The sequence below is a fragment of the Myxine glutinosa genome, chromosome 5, assembly GCF_964187855.1.
Source record: "Myxine glutinosa chromosome 5, kmMyxGlut1.1, whole genome shotgun sequence".
NCBI lineage: Eukaryota > Metazoa > Chordata > Myxini > Myxiniformes > Myxinidae > Myxine > Myxine glutinosa.
In genome coordinates, this window is record NC_136265.1 from 32,216,745 (window position 1) to 32,235,294 (window position 18,550).

The 18,550-nt window shown below is 41.7% G+C and overlaps 1 protein-coding gene across 1 annotated transcript in view; it reads right to left on the minus strand.

Moving 5' to 3' along the window:
• Positions 1-4,466: 4,466 nt before the first annotated feature.
• LOC137428669 (collagen alpha-1(XII) chain-like) overlaps positions 4,467-18,550 on the minus strand; it is a 105,406-nt gene continuing 91,322 nt past the window's right edge. Inside the window, exons 44-51 of the mRNA XM_068118575.2 lie at positions 15,142-15,528; positions 13,315-13,640; positions 12,714-12,936; positions 10,938-10,967; positions 8,544-8,869; positions 5,701-5,923; positions 4,905-5,221; positions 4,467-4,730 (exon numbers count right to left, since the gene is read on the minus strand). Coding sequence (XP_067974676.2) covers positions 4,467-4,730; positions 4,905-5,221; positions 5,701-5,923; positions 8,544-8,869; positions 10,938-10,967; positions 12,714-12,936; positions 13,315-13,640; positions 15,142-15,528 — 2,096 coding nt within the window. The remainder of the gene's footprint in view (positions 4,731-4,904; positions 5,222-5,700; positions 5,924-8,543; positions 8,870-10,937; positions 10,968-12,713; positions 12,937-13,314; positions 13,641-15,141; positions 15,529-18,550) is intronic.

The following is an 18,550-nucleotide window of genomic DNA, read 5'->3' on the forward strand; positions in this document are numbered from 1 at the left end:
GCAATGTTCCAACATCTAGTGGAAAGCCTTCCGAGAAGAGTGGAGCCGAAGAGTGGCTTCCGAGAAGAGAATGCCGACTGCAAGCCAGGCCTAACGCCCAACATCAGTGCCCGACCTCACTAATGCTCTTGTGGCTGAATGGAAGCAAATCCCTGCGGCAATGTTCCAACATCTAGTGGAAAGCCTTCCGAGAAGAGTGGAGCCTGGCACACACACACAATAGCATTAAAGGGGGGACCAACTCCATATTAATGCCCATGATTTTGGAATATGTTCGACGAGCACATACAGATGTGATGTTCGGGTGTCCACATACTTTTGGCCATGTAGTGTATCATTGCAGGTACTCCCATAGTGCTAAATATATGACTAACCCCAAGCAGTGATTATGACCATGGTACCAGCAGAGATTCTCAAAATGTTTTCAGAAGATACATTGGGATAGTTATAGTCTATACTCTATAAGGCCACTGCTGGCAATATCTGAAGAAACCGACTGAGTAATGGAGCAAATAAGAATGTAACACACACACACACACACACACACACACACACACACACACACACACACACACACACACACACACAGACACACAATTTTGTAATACACACATAATTGCATGGACCAAGACTATTGTACTCACCATTAATGGTCCCCATGTCTGTAAGGAAAGACGTGATAAATTAAATTATTTCTGGTTTTATAGCACATCATATTATTGGACATAACATGGACATTGTCGAAGTTGTTAAGTATCGTCGATGGGGTATATCAAGTTTGGGAGAAAATATTGGGGAAGCGTTGAAAAGTGAGAAGTTAGGGTTGAAAAGTTCGGGCTACTGTTGAAAAGTTCAGTTATTGCAAAACAAATAACTTATGTAAAATTTCCTGCTTTTGTAAACATTTTGTAATTTGTTTGGTGTTGTGAAAAATAAAACATTGTAAGAATACAAAATAGTAAAACCTACCAATCACATGAGTTGCACCTGGACAAGAGAAAAGGATAAATGGACATGGTGAGACAACGGATAAAATACACAATTAAACATTACAAGTAAATGAGCACAGGATGCGGCTTGGCTTCAACAAGGGAAACTGATGTTATTCTGAAGCAATGATGAAGTTGGTTCAATTGGACATCGTTCTCATCAATATTATTGATATATAGTGTTCAATTTTATTGATATATAGCGGCTAACCCCCGCTCTTGCAGGGAAAATGGCCTTAAAATGCATGTTGTTGTTGTTGTTGTTGTATAGTGTTCAATTTAATGAAAAGTTTCCATTACATTTTGGAAAAAGGAAACGGGTGGCGCGTACCTTGTTGTACCTTGTATTCTGTGAGTAGCAGAAACAGAAAGAAAAGGAGAAGCGAAAACAAATTGTTATTAACAGAGGTTTAAAAATCAAGATAAAACAGAGGATGCCAAGTTTCAATTTAAGATAGATTAACCATAAATAAGTTGGGAGGGGACATTTTATATATATATATATATATATATATATATATATATATATATATTATTTTTTATATTATTTATTATTTATTATTCATTCAGCTTAGTTTTGGTGAGACAAAACCAGGCTTGTCATTTAACAATGTTTAATTCACATTGATCAGAATCTTAAAAAATTTGCGATTACAACAACTCAAAGTAAACTTTACATGAGAGAAAGGTTTTGTGGTGAGACGAGACAAAAATTGAACTTATTTGGTCGAAATTAAAAGCGTTACGTCTGAAGCAAGCCGAACGTTACACATCACCCAGTTAACACTATTCATACTGTCAAGCATGGTGGTGGCAGCATCATGTTATGGGGCTGATTTTCATCAGCAGAGACTGGCAAGCTTATCAGGATAGAAGTTTTGGTGAGATGGGCAGTGCAACGAAAATGGAGTGTTGTAGCTAATCCTGGGAAAACCAATAAGATGGAGTGTTCCTGGGAAAACCACATTTCCAAGCTGGCCTCCAAAGCCACTCGCCAACTGGGCATCCTCCGTCATGCAAAGTCCTTTCTGGGCACTTCTGAGCTCTTCACCACATACAAAGCTTTCATCCGCAGCTTGATGGAGTACTGCTCTCCCCTCTGGGCTGGTGCCCCTGCCTTACACCTAGCTCGGCTTCACGCTGTAGAAACCTAAGCTTTCAGAATCAGTGGTATCTCCCACGATGAAGCTGATTCTAAGGGCCCATCATTAGCTCACCGCAGGCAGATTGGTGGTCTTTCTGTCTTCTACCGACTCCTCTTTGGCCTCCCCCCCCCCCCCCCCCACCCCCTGCTCTGTTCCCCAAATATTCCTGCAGGATGCACAAGATCTGCCAGCAACCCTCTTCTGGTGAAACTGCCAAAACCAAGACTCTTTGCTCACCTTCACTCTTTCATTCCTCTTTTCTCCCACCTCTGGAACAAACTCCCACACTCTCTTCAATCCCTCTCCTCCCTCCAGGTCTTTAAAACAGCTGTTCCCCACCACCTCATATCTTCCCCCATCCATAACCTTGATATTTTCTACTCCCGTTAAAATACCCCAAATCCGCCTCTTTCAATCTCCAACTTTTTTCCTGAAATTCCTAGTAGTGTTCATTTGCTTTGTACCGTGTACCCCTCCCCCTCCCCCCCAGCTCTCTCCCTTCCACAGATCTACCGACGTTTCTGTTCTCTTCTGTTGTTGTGCTTATGTGCTTCCCTCTCCCTCCCCCTCTTGTCTCCCGCTCCCTTCATTGTATGTTTTATGTGTCTGTGCATGTTTTCATGTTTAATGTGTCAGCTCTTACTTGAGCCTAGATTCTGTATATAAAAAATATATTTAAAAAATCCATCACATTAGCCAATCATATCAAATTGATTACACGTTGTCAGGTGATCCTCGTCATTAACATCACATGTTCCTCTCCACATGTCCATAAATTAAAAAGCTCAATTAAAAGCTTACAGCAGAATACAGATCTATCAGGATTCACTGTTCCCTTAAAACAAAATGAGTGTAAATAGGTTTCACCTGCATGTAATCAATGGTTTAACTTAAAAATTAAGCTTCCCCACTTATCTAAGGGATTTAAAGGTGCAACTCGGTCAACCAAAAAGGCAAACATAAAGCCCAAGGAGCTTTCCAAAGAAGTCAGACATCAAGTGGCGGACATCACCCTTAACGGTGCGGAGAAGTACCGTTAAGGAGAGGGTTATAAGAAAATTTCAAAGTCACTTATTCTCCCTTTGAGTACAGTGAAATCCATCATTAAGAAGTGGAAGACGTAACCACCCAGACTCTACCCAGATCATGTCAACCATCCAAACTCAGTAGCCGGGCAAGCAGGAAACTGGTTAGGGATGTCACTGTAAATCCAACAACGAGTTTGAAAGATCTGCAAGGCTCTATGTCCGAAATGGTGTGGTCAGTGTTTATCAATCAACAATATCCTGTTCTCTTCACAAAGCTGGCCTAGATGAACAGGTGGCAAGAAAGAAGCCATTCCTGAAAAAGACACATCTAAAAGCTCATATCGAGTTTGCAACAAAAAAAACATCTAAATGATAATGCAGGTGTGTGGAGAAAGATTATCTGGTCAGATGAGACAAAAATTGAACCTTTTGGTCTAAATTCAAAGCGTTATGTCTGGCGTAAGCCTAACACTGCACATCACCCAGTCAACACCATCCCAACTGTCAGGCATGTTGGTGGTAGCATCATGTTATGGGGCTGCTTTTCATCAGCAGGGACTGGCAAGTTTATCAGGATAGAAGGGCCAATGGACGGCACAAAGTATGGGAAAATCCCTGATGAAAACCTGCTCGAGTCGGCAATGAATATGAAACTGGGTAGGAGATTCACATTTCAGGAGGACAATGATCCGAAGCACAAGGCTAAAGCCACAATGGAGTGGCTGAATAAGAAGAGAATAAATGTTCTTGAGTGGCCCAGTCAAAGTCCTGACTTGAACCCAATTTAAAAATAACGGCGAGACTTGAAGATTGAAGTCCATCGACGATCCCCATCAGACTTGGCAGAACTAGAGCAATTTTCACGTGAAGAACGGGCAAAGATTTCACCATCTCGCTGTGTGAAGCTGATTTGAGACCGACCCAAAAATAATCAAAGCAATAATTGCTGCAAAAGTACTAATGCACTATATATATAAAAGTACCAATATACCATATATCAAGGTTTGTATTACACTGGCAGATTGTACCCTCTAAAGTATGTCAGTGAGCCAGCTAGGATTTTGCTATCAATGCCAAAGTGATGAATATGAAGTGTTTTACAAGTAGCTGTGGCAGTGCAATGGGACTCACCAAAATGAACTGGATTGGAAAAAAGAAGGGAAGGGCAGAAGGAAAATGTTAACCAAAAATATTGCAACAAGAATGCAGAATTATACCGGAGAATGAAGCATGAAGTTGAAAAGGGCACGAGCTCAATGTCTCAACATTATCACACGTAATCAGCTCTTTGATTTAAATAAAATTCAAGTAAAGCAATACCGCTCGTAGTGTAGATCACCTTGGGGTGGGTAGTAGATGTTATAGAAAATCTGTGACTGTAGCTGGAATAACATCATGTAGTGGGACACATGGTAAACCATCCCACCACCGGATACTAATGTCTGGAGTTGCTTGAAGTCGCTCCCCCCTGCACCGATTGCTGCCAAGAAGAGTCGGTTGTTGAGAACGAGTTTCCCGATATTGGAGATGTCATCACTCGCTGGTCCTCCAGTAAGCAACACCAAAACCTAAGATCGAAGAAAAACAACGAGAAGAATATTTGTAGGCAGTATCAAGGACCAGCATACATTAAAAAGTCACATGATTTGCAATGACAATTAAACTTTACATCTTAGTCGGCATGGCAACATGTTTGATGGAAAAATAGATAAAAAACACGCTGCCCTAAACATCATACCGACCTGTGAAGCGTCCCTCTTATTTTTCATCAGAACGTTGTTGATAGCGAAGGATAGTGCTGCACCCGTGTTAGTAGCACCTCCAAGAAGATTGACTTTACTCTGGATGATTGCAGCAGCACCTCCAGCTGACGTGGCCTCTCCTAGATTCATTACGACCTGAGGTTTTGCACCGTAGGTCACCACAGCCATGCGGGAATAACCGCCTGCAAAATTCAATCTGTTCGCCAAGAAGTTAAGGAATCGCCGTGTAACATGCAGCTGATCTTTGGAGACAGCCGAAGAGGTATCCACGACAAACACAACATCTGTTTTCACGGCTGGAAGGCAAGAAGAGAGAAACCAGTGGCGGGGTTGCAGATGATGTCATTAGATGGTGCAAAGAAGAGGAAAATGGAAGAGAACTTGAAATTGTCGAGATAAATAAAACAGGTACAGAATCCAAAGGGGGGAAATCAGGTGCAACAACCGAGAAAGCTGTGGGGAGACTGTAGAGTTATTTGAGTGAAACTAAACAGAAGTAAATTGGGCATGAAAGGGAAATCAGAAAATAAAGAAGAGGAAAAACATACGTCGTTTTTACACTTCATTTCTAGTGTACACTCGCACTCTTCTTCCTTCCTTAACCACAGACATTCTCATAGTGCAACTTTAATTCCCAAAGTCTTTTTGCCACACTTATATTCACTCAAGGAAGAGATACCACCTGCAAGATTCGAAGGGCAAAACAAATCGAGCAAGATTCTACCGGATTAAAAAAATAGGTTCATTGTGGGAACCAGCAAGAAGATCCATTAACCTGGAAGGTAGAGACTACTGAGGAATGACTTGTAGGATGTCACAAACATCTGTAATGACGTCTTTGTCATGACATCAAACTTGCTGGAAGCAATCGAGCCGAGTACTGTTGCATCTGAATATCCGGCCCCCAATGCAAAGATCCGGATCCCCATAGCACGTAGCTGAGATACGGCTGCTTGCACATCATCGGCTGGCTTGCCTGTGAGTATAACGATGAGTGTCTGTGGTGATGGGTGGTAAAAGGAAGAGGAGGAAGAACATTTGACTTCAGGAATATTTATGTAACCAAAGCAAAGATTTCCCCGTAATTTCATGGAATGCGACCACACCTCAGAGCTATCCTACCCTCCCCTTACACCCCCATTCAGCGGAGATCACTGCATCTGCAAAGCTCTGCTATTCTTTTGCACTAACTTTTCATTTCCCACCACATTGGCTTGCTGAGGGTTATAACACTGCCCATTGCATTATACTCATCTGGTCTTGTTCACTGTGCTCTATGCAGGATGTCGGTTCTGCCGAAGCAGGTTCTGCCTCGGATTCCAATTTCAGAATGGTCACCACTCCAACGTGGACACTCGACTTAGAGTGCAGGGATTTGTAATTTGGCCAGGGATAGCTCACTTACTCTCCGCGAAGGACACCGTGGGATATTTAACGTTCACTGACTAATGTGGCAGATGGGACACCCCGCTTAACGTCCATCCGGGGGGAGGTAAACAAATTGACAACTCGCCCTGCATGGGAAACATCAGGATGACAGTTTATAGCTGGATCCAGATTCAAAACCAGGACAGATAGCTCAAATGTGAGTGGGCGTACATCGCCATTCCTCCACCATATTGAATTATACTGTTTTTTTAATTTGTCAGCTTTCCAACAGTCATCCCTCTCCTCAAGGAATCATTTCCTCCGTGACTTATCCTCTTCTCCTTGTGCTAAGAAAATGCTATAAGCTGGAAAAGATTTTTTTTTCTTTGTCTTTCTTCTACAGTGTCTGAAGCTGATAAAGGAGCTTCCACACATGTTACTTCCATGAAGATGGACATTGAGAGATATTAATATACATTTACATTATTTACAATTTTTACGAAGCAATGAACAACCACACGATATATGGGACTTCAACCTGGAATCTCAGCATCACGACCTCAGAATTTCGAGTTCTACCTTTTTCTTTTCACCTCAATTATCTTTGAACTTTACCCTTATCTTGTACCTTTGCTTCTTTCTCACTAGTTTTGATCAAACTAGAAGAGGCTTTAAAAGTTTCTGAAAGGAAGGTTGTCTTCTTTCCTATCTTCTCCTGTCCGTTTCTTACCTCCAACTTCCCTTTCAATCGCTCTACCCTTCACATTTTGTGACTCTTATTAGTCCCCTACCGGTTTCACCGAAGTGGACTATAGGTTTGCTCTCCGGTTGTCTGTCCGTCCGTTTGTCTATCTGTTCGTCCCACCTGTGGCTTTCCAGACATTCCGTCCTTACCCTTTAACATATTCAACTGAAACTTGGTACATGGCTTTATTATAAGTTACATAACAAGTTCGAGTTTTTCACAGAGTTATGCCCTTTTTGGACTTCGAAAATATCACATCGGTAGGCGAAATGTATTGCAGAGCAATTCTTAGTCTTGTATTAACATAATTTTCTACATTTTTTTCTGCCTCCCTTAGTTTAATCCATTTGATCTACACCTATTCTGCTCTAATGTCTATTGTTCCTAGAACACAAAGACCTGTGGAGAGACAGTTCCTGAAATATCAGGAATGTAGCAGACATCAATTAAATAATAAGAAAGGCGCCTGATCTTCTCACTTTTAGTGGCAGGCCAGTTTCCTGTCCAACATCAGCAAAGGGGATGTAAGGAACTCTAGAGACCATAAACAAAGGTCAGGGTTATATATAACCTTTGGATTTCTACACTCTATCATGTTACCCCACATATCTTGCAAGGTCTACGCAATTGTATTTCAGTTGTGCTACTCTCCCGTCGAACAGACTTCCTCCACGGATGCAAACAGTCCAATGCCCTTCATGTCATTCTCACCTATGAGAGGTCAATGTTCCCCAAAATACTTTCCTTGGTCTTATTATGATCTTGCTTTACAACTATGACCTATCTGCCTCCTTGTAAAACTGTTCATTTCATTCTTAAGTTCTTTCTTATTCATTAATGTGATAATGGCTTCATTCCTCATATATTTCCAACCAATAGACAATCTTCTGCAAAATCTCTGTCAATCTACAGAGCATCCAAATATTGATGACGAATTTCTTGTACCGCTCCAGTGATTAACAGATTATTGGATGTCTTGGATTTCATTAACAGATTGTTGGATTTCATTACAAATTAAAACTACAAAATAGATTGTCCATATCACCTTAAGCACAGGTGAATCTCATGCTCTCTCAAATCTTACGGTAAGACCACCAGGAAAACAAATACGTACTGGACCCTGTCATTTGTTTTGTTTTATTTTTGCACTTATAATTATATCAAGCGTAAACTGAGTATTTTGCTGCAATAAAAATGTTCCAGCCACAACATAGCCAACAGCCAAACTGGTCTCCAAAGGCCTGTGCTGCTTAGAAGTCATTCTCAATGGTGAAAGGGCATTTAAATAGTCTTAACTATGCAGAACCTGAAAAGCTTTTCTCTGTTGTGTCATGAAATACATGCTTTCTTTTTGGGTTTGAGGTTCTGCAATCCACCTCGTGCTCCAAAATACTATCAATTCCATTGCATTGGAGGTGTTGAATCAAAGTGTGTTGAAATTTCATTAGATACATTTATAAGCACAATTTAAAATTCCATATTTAACATGTCTTAAATATGCTTACCTTAGGATCACCAGTCCGTGCTCCTTTTGCTGGCTGGAACACCTGTTGCACGATGAACCTCAGGGCTTTTCCCACATTTCGTACACCCCCGACTTTCTGGATCTGCCCAACGGCATTTATCAATGGCTGCTTACTACCGAAGGAGTTAAGGAAAATATCAGCCTTGGGGATGCCACCAACTTGCACCACGGATGCTTGTGTTGCGTCTGGTCCGACATCCATTTCACCCAACGAGGATTTTATAAAAGCCTTGATAAGGTCAAAGTCTGCGGAGCTCACAGAGTCAGACCCATCCACCAGGAAAACCACATCTATATCCTTGTTGCCTGTGGGACAATATGGATAAAAGATGTCTCCACCGTAGCATAGTATTTCCAAATAGATGTTGAAATAATATGAGATCAAAATATACAATGCGAAGGAAGGTTTATCAGAAAGTCCAAGGTCTAACAGCAGAACAAATATTAAAAGTGGTTGTTACATTCAGTTAAAACTCCTTTTAACTTTACCACAAATGAAAAAGCATCAATAAATAAAATTTCACTTTTCTTCATTAACTTCCCTTGTCAGGTCAGAGATTTCTGATCGCATATGGGAGGTTAAAAGGCTATACAAATGAGACTCGGGCACCATTCCAAAGACACTTAAGATATCAGGAATGATATTTTCAGATAGTCACAAGTAGATGCAAAACTCACAGTTAACATCTATAATGACGCACTGCTAGATGGCCCCTCCGGAGCTTTGCTGGCAATGCGGACATGCGTGGCGATGACGTCATGACGTTCGCTCATTAGGTTGGAGCGCCAAATTACAGATACTAATTAGTAACTCCCATCCGCATCCAGGTCGACTCCATATAGTGAGTGGATACCAGAGATAATGTTACCGTGTGGCAGGCGGTGCTTATCGCTCCCAGTAAGGTGCAGCAGCAGCAGCTGTATGGGACACCTTACTGGCGGTTCTCCACTGATGGTATGAAGTCGCATTATGACTGATATATAACCGAAAGGTTTTCAGAGTCACAAGTGTATGGAAGACTCACTGCGTTGCCCTGATGAAGCCCCAACAAGGGCGAAACCAAGTCGGTAACTGAGTTTTGCACACACTTGTGACAGTATCTGAATTTAACATCCATAATGACGCACTGCTAGATGGCCCCTCTGGAGCTTTGCAGGCAATTTTTTTTTTTTTTTGTATACAAGATCGAGTCTCGTGAAAGAGCTAACATTAATCACACAAAAAGCCAAACCGACACATAAAACACAAAATAAGGGGAGCGGTAGACAAGATGGGGAGAGAGGGGGAAGGACACAAACACAACATTTGAGAGCAGGGACATCGAGAGAAATGTGGGAGGGAGAGGGCTTGGGGGAAGGTGGGAGAGGTATAAAATATATGGACACTGCAAGGACTTCCAGGAAAGAAATTGGAATTTCAAAAAATTGTATCTGGGGTGAATTAGCGGGGGTAGAAAAGATCAAGGTTTTGGATGGGGGAAGATAAGAGATGGTGGTGAACAGCTGTTTTAAAGACCTGGAGGGAGGAGTGGGATTGAAGGGAGTGGGGGAGTTTATTCCAGAGGCAGGAGAAAAGGGGAATGAAAGAGTGAAGGTGAGCAGAGAGCCTAGATTTTGGCAGTTTAACCATAAGATGGTTGCTGGCAGATGCGGACATGCATGGCAATGACGTCATGACCCTCTCCCCATGGTTGTTTGTCCGTGCCCTATCTATTTTTTAAATGCTGAGCCTCAATCAAGGAACTGGCTGCACACACTATTTTTAAAGTCTTTGGTATGACTCGGTTGGGGTTCGAACCATTGACCTCCCAGAATCAGAGCAGACTCTAAATATTATGCTGCAGTTTGGTGAGCTGTTGTCTACTCTGAGTTCAATTGCCGTCAACTTGACATTGTATACTTAAATTGAAAACTGTTCAGTATCCTGAACAAAAACACTGAGGAGGCTGTATAATACACAAGGGTTTTTAGGTGGGGCGGCCTCCCCACAATTCCTGCCAGGGGCATCCTGCCCGAACATACTGCACTATAAATTAAAAAAAGACATTTTTTCCAATGAAATGTACATACTGTATTGAAAAATAAATATATATTGGCATTGGTCTTGTGAGCAGCTCGTTTGTGGAACCGTTTTAACCAAACCATATGCACAGCGAGTTTCAATGGAGAAACAAAACAATGCAAAGTGACAAAGACAAAAACATGAAACAGGTGAAGTAAGAAGTAAAGAAATGCAAAACAATCGGGGTTTTCACAAGAGGAAACAGCAACGGAGGTTGATGAGACATACTAGCATTTTATGCTGAAATATTGAAATGAACTCACAGGAATATCAATTTAAGGAAAACACTAAAATTTATAATAAGCTACTTGCCTTTTACAGGAGCCTTTTCTACTGGTGTTGCTGTGAAAACACAGACAGAAAAATGTGAAAATTTATATTCAAACTCTGGTTGTTTTATACAACCACAATAAAATGATAAACAAAGTCGTTTTCCATCTTTCCAACAAAAACATCCTGTTTTTAACTGTTTCTTATTAATCAATTAATTTCCCTGTTAATTTGTGCTTGAGTAAGGCGAATAGATATGCCAGCAGCATACCAGATCATTAATTCGGCAAAAGCTACATTGCAAAAACAGTATGGCAAAACTACACTCATACAACAAGCTTATTTTCTTAAAATAAAGCTTCAATCATTCTCGTTGAAAAGGTGGATGTGCTGTTGAAGTTTGTGCATTATTCAGCACCCAAACAACCTCGCTCCCATCCTCACAACTCACTCCCGAAGAGACACCCTGGTGATGTCCCTGTGACTACCCCACTCTTACCCCCAAAGTTAAAAAAGCAAAATGGGCCAAATGGCCTCATCCTGTGTCCAAGTTCCTTTGTATTCCTTGTACCCTTGTATTCATCCGACATAGCTAAGCTGGCATGAAAAAGTTACACTCGTACAACGACCTTATTTTCTTTTGACAAAATTACATTCATCCGCCAAGGTCTCTAAACCTCCACCATAGGTCCATAAATACATAAATTTAGAACTGGTACACCAAAGCTACACTCATAGTATGAGCTTAATATAATACAACAAAGCTAAAAAGGTAGAACAACGTGATTCTCATTCAATGAGCTTAATCTTACGATGATTTAGAAACTTGGATTACTATTAGAAACATTGAAATTTACATTACCTTATGAACATTTAAATTTAGATTACCTTACAAACACCGACATTTAGATTACCTTAAAAACATCAAGATTCAGATTACCTTAAAAACAACTAAAAATAGATTACCTTAGAAACATTTAAATTTACATTACCTTATGAACATTTAAATTTAGATTACCTTACAAACACCGAAATTTAGATTACCTTAAAAACATTGCAATTTGGATTACCTTAGAAACAACTAAAATTAGATTACCTTTGATACATCAAAATTTATATTACCTTAAAAACATCAAGATTCAGATTACCTTAAAAACAACTAAAAATAGATTACCTTAGAAACATCAAAATTTAGATTACATTGGAAACATCAAAATTCAGATTACATTGGAAACATCAAAATTCAGATTACCTTTAAAACATCAAAATTTAGATTACCTTAGAAACATCACAATTTTGATTACATTGGAAACATCAGGTTGATGAGAACATCAAAATTTAAAATAAAAAACATCAAAATTTAGATTAATGTATGAGAAATATCAAAATGTAGATTATTTGAGAAATATCAAAATTTAGATTATCTGAAAAATAATAAAATTTAGATTAACTTAAAAACAACTAAATTTAGATTACCTTAGAAACGTCGAAATTTAGATTACCTCAGAAACTTATCATTGTTGGTAAAGTGCCTCAGAAGTGCTTTGCCCTAGTTACCCCATCCATAATCATACCACTGACAAGCTCTTTATCATTTGACAAAGTTACATTCATCCCACATATTTATAAGCCATAAAACAAAGCTACACTTGTAAAACAAGCTTGTATTCTCACGAGAAAACTGCAATGGTCCAAAAGCAGCTGTTATAATATAGTCTATAAAACCAATAATAATCAAACATTGTTCAAAACTGATTTAATCATAATTTCAACGAAGCATTGATTCATATTCCCTCATATTTCCTTTTCCATACGTACGGGCTGGAATGACAATTGTCTGGAAAGACATCTGATATGAAAAGAATGCTTGAACATTCTGGAAGGTGTGCACCAGAACTTCTTGACTGGCCAGCTGTTTCAAGAATGTCTGGTCCGTGTATCCAATGCCCACTGCAGCCGTGGGGAAGCCGTAGCTGATGTAGAGTTGTCTCCATGCAGTCACGTCATCGTGCGACTTCCCAGCCAGCAAAAATGTCACCGACTGAGGCAAAGAGTACACATTTCTCCTTTGTTTGTATACAAAATTTAGGCTGATGGAAGAGTGAGATGCCTTCATCTTACAAACTCTTACTTGAGCCATCAACAATAAAATGTAAAAATAAGTATTCCTTTTTTTAAAAATTGGTTTGTTAGATATTTAATGACTTTAATGGAAGTTTCAATATCCTAGCTCCAATTAATGGCGAATATGCACTTGACAGGCGACAGGAAAGGCTTGATGGGAGAACTTGACATTTTTTGAAGCATCAAAATGTTTCCAAAATGCGCAACAAAAAAGTGAATAGGTATGAACCTTTTTCAAGTGAAAATTACTATATGCAACAAAATGAAGGAGAAGCAAAAAAAGCGGTTAACCCACCTTAGCAGCATCAAGCCTTGCTCCATATTTTGGCGTGAAAAGTTTCTGCACAATGAATTTCATGGCTTCTCCAACGTTTCTGTCTCCCCCAGCTGGTTGCATTGCATCCAACTTGCTTTCGACATCAGTCAGGCTCGGTGCACCAGAGAAGTGAAACACAACCTTGGGTATTGTTGAGATCTGTAGGACTGCTACTCGTATCTGATCGGGTGCAATGTTAAAGCCGGAGATTCCCGACTTGACAAACTTCTTCATGGCCTTAAACATATCTGATGGAACTTGTGCAGAGCCGTCAATTACAAAGAGGATGTCGGCTTTGATTCCAGCTGCAAATGACATCAAACGAGGGGGGAAAAAAAAGTATATTCATACGTATGAGGTGAAATAAAAGGAAGATAATGAGGATGTAATTTAAAAGTATAGTTGGGCAGAGAAAAATAAGAAGCAAGAATAATTGTTGGGAGAGAACTAAAGAGATTGAGAGGATTTGATCAATAAAAAGATCCTTCTAAGTTATTCGTAAAACGATGTAATTACAATCTGGTACAATGTCAAAGCAAGAATATGCAACTTTTATGTCAATGTTGCAGAAAATATCAGTGCTGGATCATCTGCAGAGACACCCATAAACAAAAAGCCTGGCTTTGGACATGTTCTCTCCTTTGTGACACAGTAAATATAGTCAACTCATTTATACAGTCCGCAGATTCATGAAGATCTTCACATCTTCTGCAGAAGTTACCACATCATCTCATGCTGGAAAACAGCAGGAAGCAACCTGAGCACCTGAAGCTACAAATATGGAAATTATTTTTGCTCTGCCAGAGCTAGCAACCCCGAAACAGTATTGTGAAGGAAGAGTAGGAACGATGACATCAAAAAGCCCCATGAGTAGTTTCTCCCACTATGAAGTTCAACTCCTATATAACACACAAGCATTCGCCAAGTGGTTCCTGCAGGAATCCTTCGTGTTGTTAAAGTTCCTTCAGTCGAATGTCATAGTTGCCAAACATAAAGTGAATAATCGGTGAAAATCTCAAAAGAACAACAGAGTATCTCTCCAGAAGAAGGGCACTTCATCTCAGCGTTGAGGAATTCATTGAAACGTGCAGCTGAGAATTCCAGCAGTTTTTTCAGTAACAATACGAGGGTTGAGAATTAAAGCAGATGCAAGTTGAAACTAGAACGGCACTCGGAGGAGTGCATACCTCCGCCAGGCTGAACAGTTCACGTTTTGTATCCTACTGATAGACCGGATCTTGGATCTGGACCTAAACCAAAATGTAACCGGCTTGTTCTCGTCACCGAACTAATTCATCCACCAAGTCTTGGCTGAACCCGTACACAACTGTTTGAAATATCCTGCTATGTATCGTTTTTGGCACCATATATCAATGGGAAAGAATCACTTAAAATTTTATTTATTTATCTTGTATTCAGATCCAGATCTTCACCCAAATAAAGTCATTTCGTTCTTGTCACACACCCAACCTATCCCCCAAATTTCTTCGGAATCTGTCCATAACATTTGGAGATATCCTGCTCACAGACAAACAGACAGATAGACAGGGGTGAAGACATAAACCCCGCCCATCTTTGCTGGTGGAGGTAACAAATGTCAAAAAGTCTGTATATGTTGAAGAAGGTAATGGAGAAATGCTAATTCACTCATTACAAAGCAGCCATTCAAAATGAGTAGTTACTCAGATGAAGACAGTGCACCTTATAGCTTTGAAAATTTGTTTGATGGATTTTTACAAAGAAAGAAATGGTCTAAGACAGGAAGGTGTATCAATCTTATAGGACATAAAAAGGGACAACACTCACGTCGCATTTCAATTGCCACAGCAGATGGTTTAGATGGGAGAGGTTGTGGAACGGGCTTTGGAACAGGTGCGGGCTTTGGAACAGGTGCGGGCTTTGGAACAGGTGCGGGCTTTGGAACAGGTGCGGGCTTTGGAATCGGTGCTGGCTTTGGAACCGGTGCGGGCTTTGGAACCGGTGCGGGCTTTGGAACTGGTGCGGGCTTTGGAACCGGTGCGGGCGCTGGAACCGGTGCGGGCGCTGGAACCGGTGCGGGCTTTGGAACCGGTGCGGGCTTTGGAACCGGTGCGGGCATTGGAACCGGTGCGGGCTTTGGAACCGGTGCGGGCTTTGGAACCGGTGCGGGCTTTGGAACCGGTGCGGGCTTTGGAACTGGTGCAGGCTTCGGTGCTGTGAAAAAAATGGAAAGTGAACCAGAATTTCAATAGAATCTCTAACCTTCATTCAATCATGAATATTAATCACAGTATCCATTTGCTCTGAAAAATGTTGCTCTGTGAAAAGCTCTGTTTTGTGTTTTGAAAGTCCCAAATGTTTGATTAACAATTCATTCCTATATAAAATACGAGTGCGCTCATGCGCTCATGCTTTCGAAGCTAAGTGATCCTTCTCAATTGTGTTTTTGTCGAGACTGTATCTATCTTTCGGTGTATGTACCTATAGCGTATCTTTTGGAAAATTTTCGGTGCTAATTTTTCGTACATGTATACACAATCGTCGGTTAATGCGTATCGAGTATTCTGCGGCCTAGTACTCGTAGGCTTGGTCTACCGTACCGTCTCCGACCTTGTGGTTTTGTTTTTCTCTCAGCGATTCGTCGAATGCGCTGCATTTATTTTCGTTCTCTGGTTCGTCCCAGTCGTTCACCCCATACCTCCTTGTTTAATATCTCTACTCAAAAAAAAAAAAACCCAAAAAAATATTTCCTTCCCAGGTGTTATTCGTTTATTTGTTGTTCTTTTTTGTTCGTTCGTTCTTCGTTCGCGATCACGCGATCACGTGATTAGAAATGTATAATCTCTCCTGTGAACAACTATTTTCTCTCATATATTATAACACCCTTTTCTTCTTTTCCTACAAAAGGATGCTTTCGTCTTGCTCACCAAATCTATTCATTCCAAAAAATATAAATAATACCATCTCTTACAGTTCCTCCTTTCTACATTCCCTAAACTATCCAGAACTCCACCCCTCCTTCAGTGTCCTCAAACATATTTTTGACTCGAAGGTCTCAAACTCATTTTGCAAAAAATGTTCGTTTCCCATGAATCGTACACTTTTCAAAATCCAATCTCACCCCTCCCCTCCAAATCCTCCCCATCACCCATCCCTTTCAAATCTCCCCCCTTGCCCCTTCCCTCCCCTCCCTCCTAAACTCCCCCCACACCCCTCCCCTCCGAGACTCTCCCTCGCTCCTCCCCTCCTAGACTCCCCTCTCACCCCTCCTCCTCAAAGCATCCTCCCTGCTTCTTCCCCCTTCCAACTTTCACCTTCATCTCCCCCAACCTTCTGCCTCGCTCTTCCTCCTCCTCAAATAACACCTCACTGTGCCTCACCCAATCTCCATCAAACCTTTTGTCCGCCCCATTCTTCCCTTTCTCCAAGCTATTCTGAAATCTCTGAAATCTCTGACACACCTTCAACAGCTCTCCCTACCTCTTCCTCCTCTTCCACATCTTACCCTACCCCTCCCCCCCCCCCCCTGTTCTGGACCCGATGCTCCCCCTTCCTCTTCATTAACGGTATGGACCTCAAACATCCGGGGCCTTCGCTCAAACTTGACTGATCTCTCCATACAGGTTGCTTCTGACAAACCAGATGTGATCTGCTTAACAGAAACTTTCCTCCTTCATGATGTCTCTGATGCCTTGGTATCTCTCCCAGGTTACTCCCTCTTCCGGTATGATAGACCTGAGCCTCGTCCTGGAGGTGGGGTTGCTATCTTTATAAAAAACTCTCTTCCTCACTCGCCCTCCACTGCCCTCTCTCCACCTCACCCCCAGGAATACCTTTGGCTACGGCTTCCCCTTCGCTCCCACCTTTTGTTCATATGTGTGTTGTACCGTCCACCAAACAGCGATGACTCCATCTACATCTCGCTGTCTGATAATATGGACCAACTTCTATCTACCCATCCCAACTCTCTCTTCCTCATATGTGGTGATTTCAATTGTCACCATGCCAGTTGGCTGGGTGTGGGTACCTCTCTCACCAGCCATGGCTCTTCAGCAAAGGACTTCTGCGACTCACTGGGACTGACACAATCTGTCAATTTCCCGACCCGGATCTCAGTCAACGGAGCATCTTCCCTTCTGGATTTGGTTATGACAAACTTCCCTGAAAATGTCTGCTGCTCTTCTTCTGCTCCAATCGGCTCATCTGATCATGTGCTTGTCAAAGTGGACATCTCTCTGACCATTCTCAGAGAGCCTCCTCAGCGTCGACGAGTCTGGCATTTCACTCAGGCCAACTGGCACGGTCTTCAAGCAGCCATCAATCATCTGGACTGGTCTCCCATCTCTACCGCCTCTGACATCAACTCATCCTGGGAATTCTTTCAAAGTAAATTGCTCTCTCTCATGCACAGATTTATCCCATCTCGTCTTCAGTTGTCATACCCTTCCTCCCGTCCATGGTACACGGAATCTTGTGGTGAGGCTGTTGCCCTGAAACAACTTGCTTTCGTCTCCTGGAAAGCAAATCCAACGGAGGGAAATCTCATTTCCTTTCACAAAGCCCGAAACAAGTGTGTGTCCACCCTCAGGAGAGCCAGGAAACAATATCTCACCGTTCTCAAGCCCGAACTCTCTTATCTGTCTCCCTCTTCCAAATCCTGGTGGCGTCTGGTCAAATCTGTTTCTGTTGTTTGTTCCCCCTCCATCCCCTCCCTCACCTCAAACGGCTTAACGGCTGACTCCGCACGTGAAAAAGCTGAATGCCTCAACTCTGTGTTTGCCTCTAAATCTTGTGTCCCAAACCCATCCCTCTCTGTGCCCACCGTACCCAGTCGTACCCAGCTGCTCCTGGACTCTGTGTCCTTTCCTCCTGACAAGGTGGAAAAGTTTCTGTCAACCCTCGACTCTGATTCTGCAACTGGTCCTGACGGCATCAGCCCACGGGTCCTAAAATCATGTGCTTCCGCTCTTTCACTCCCTCTTTCTGTTCTCTTCACCCTCTCCTTTGCTCAAGGTCATCTGCCATCTGCTTGGAAATCAGCCAACATCACCGCTTTGCACAAAAAAGGTGCAAAAACAGATCCCAGCAACTACAGACCAATCAGCCTTCTCCCAATTATCAGCAAAGTCATGGAATCCATCATTGCTTCAGATATGAAATCTTTCCTCTTCTCCAATGGCTTGATCTCTGATCATCAATTTGGTTTCAGACCTGGTCACTCTACTCTGGACATGCT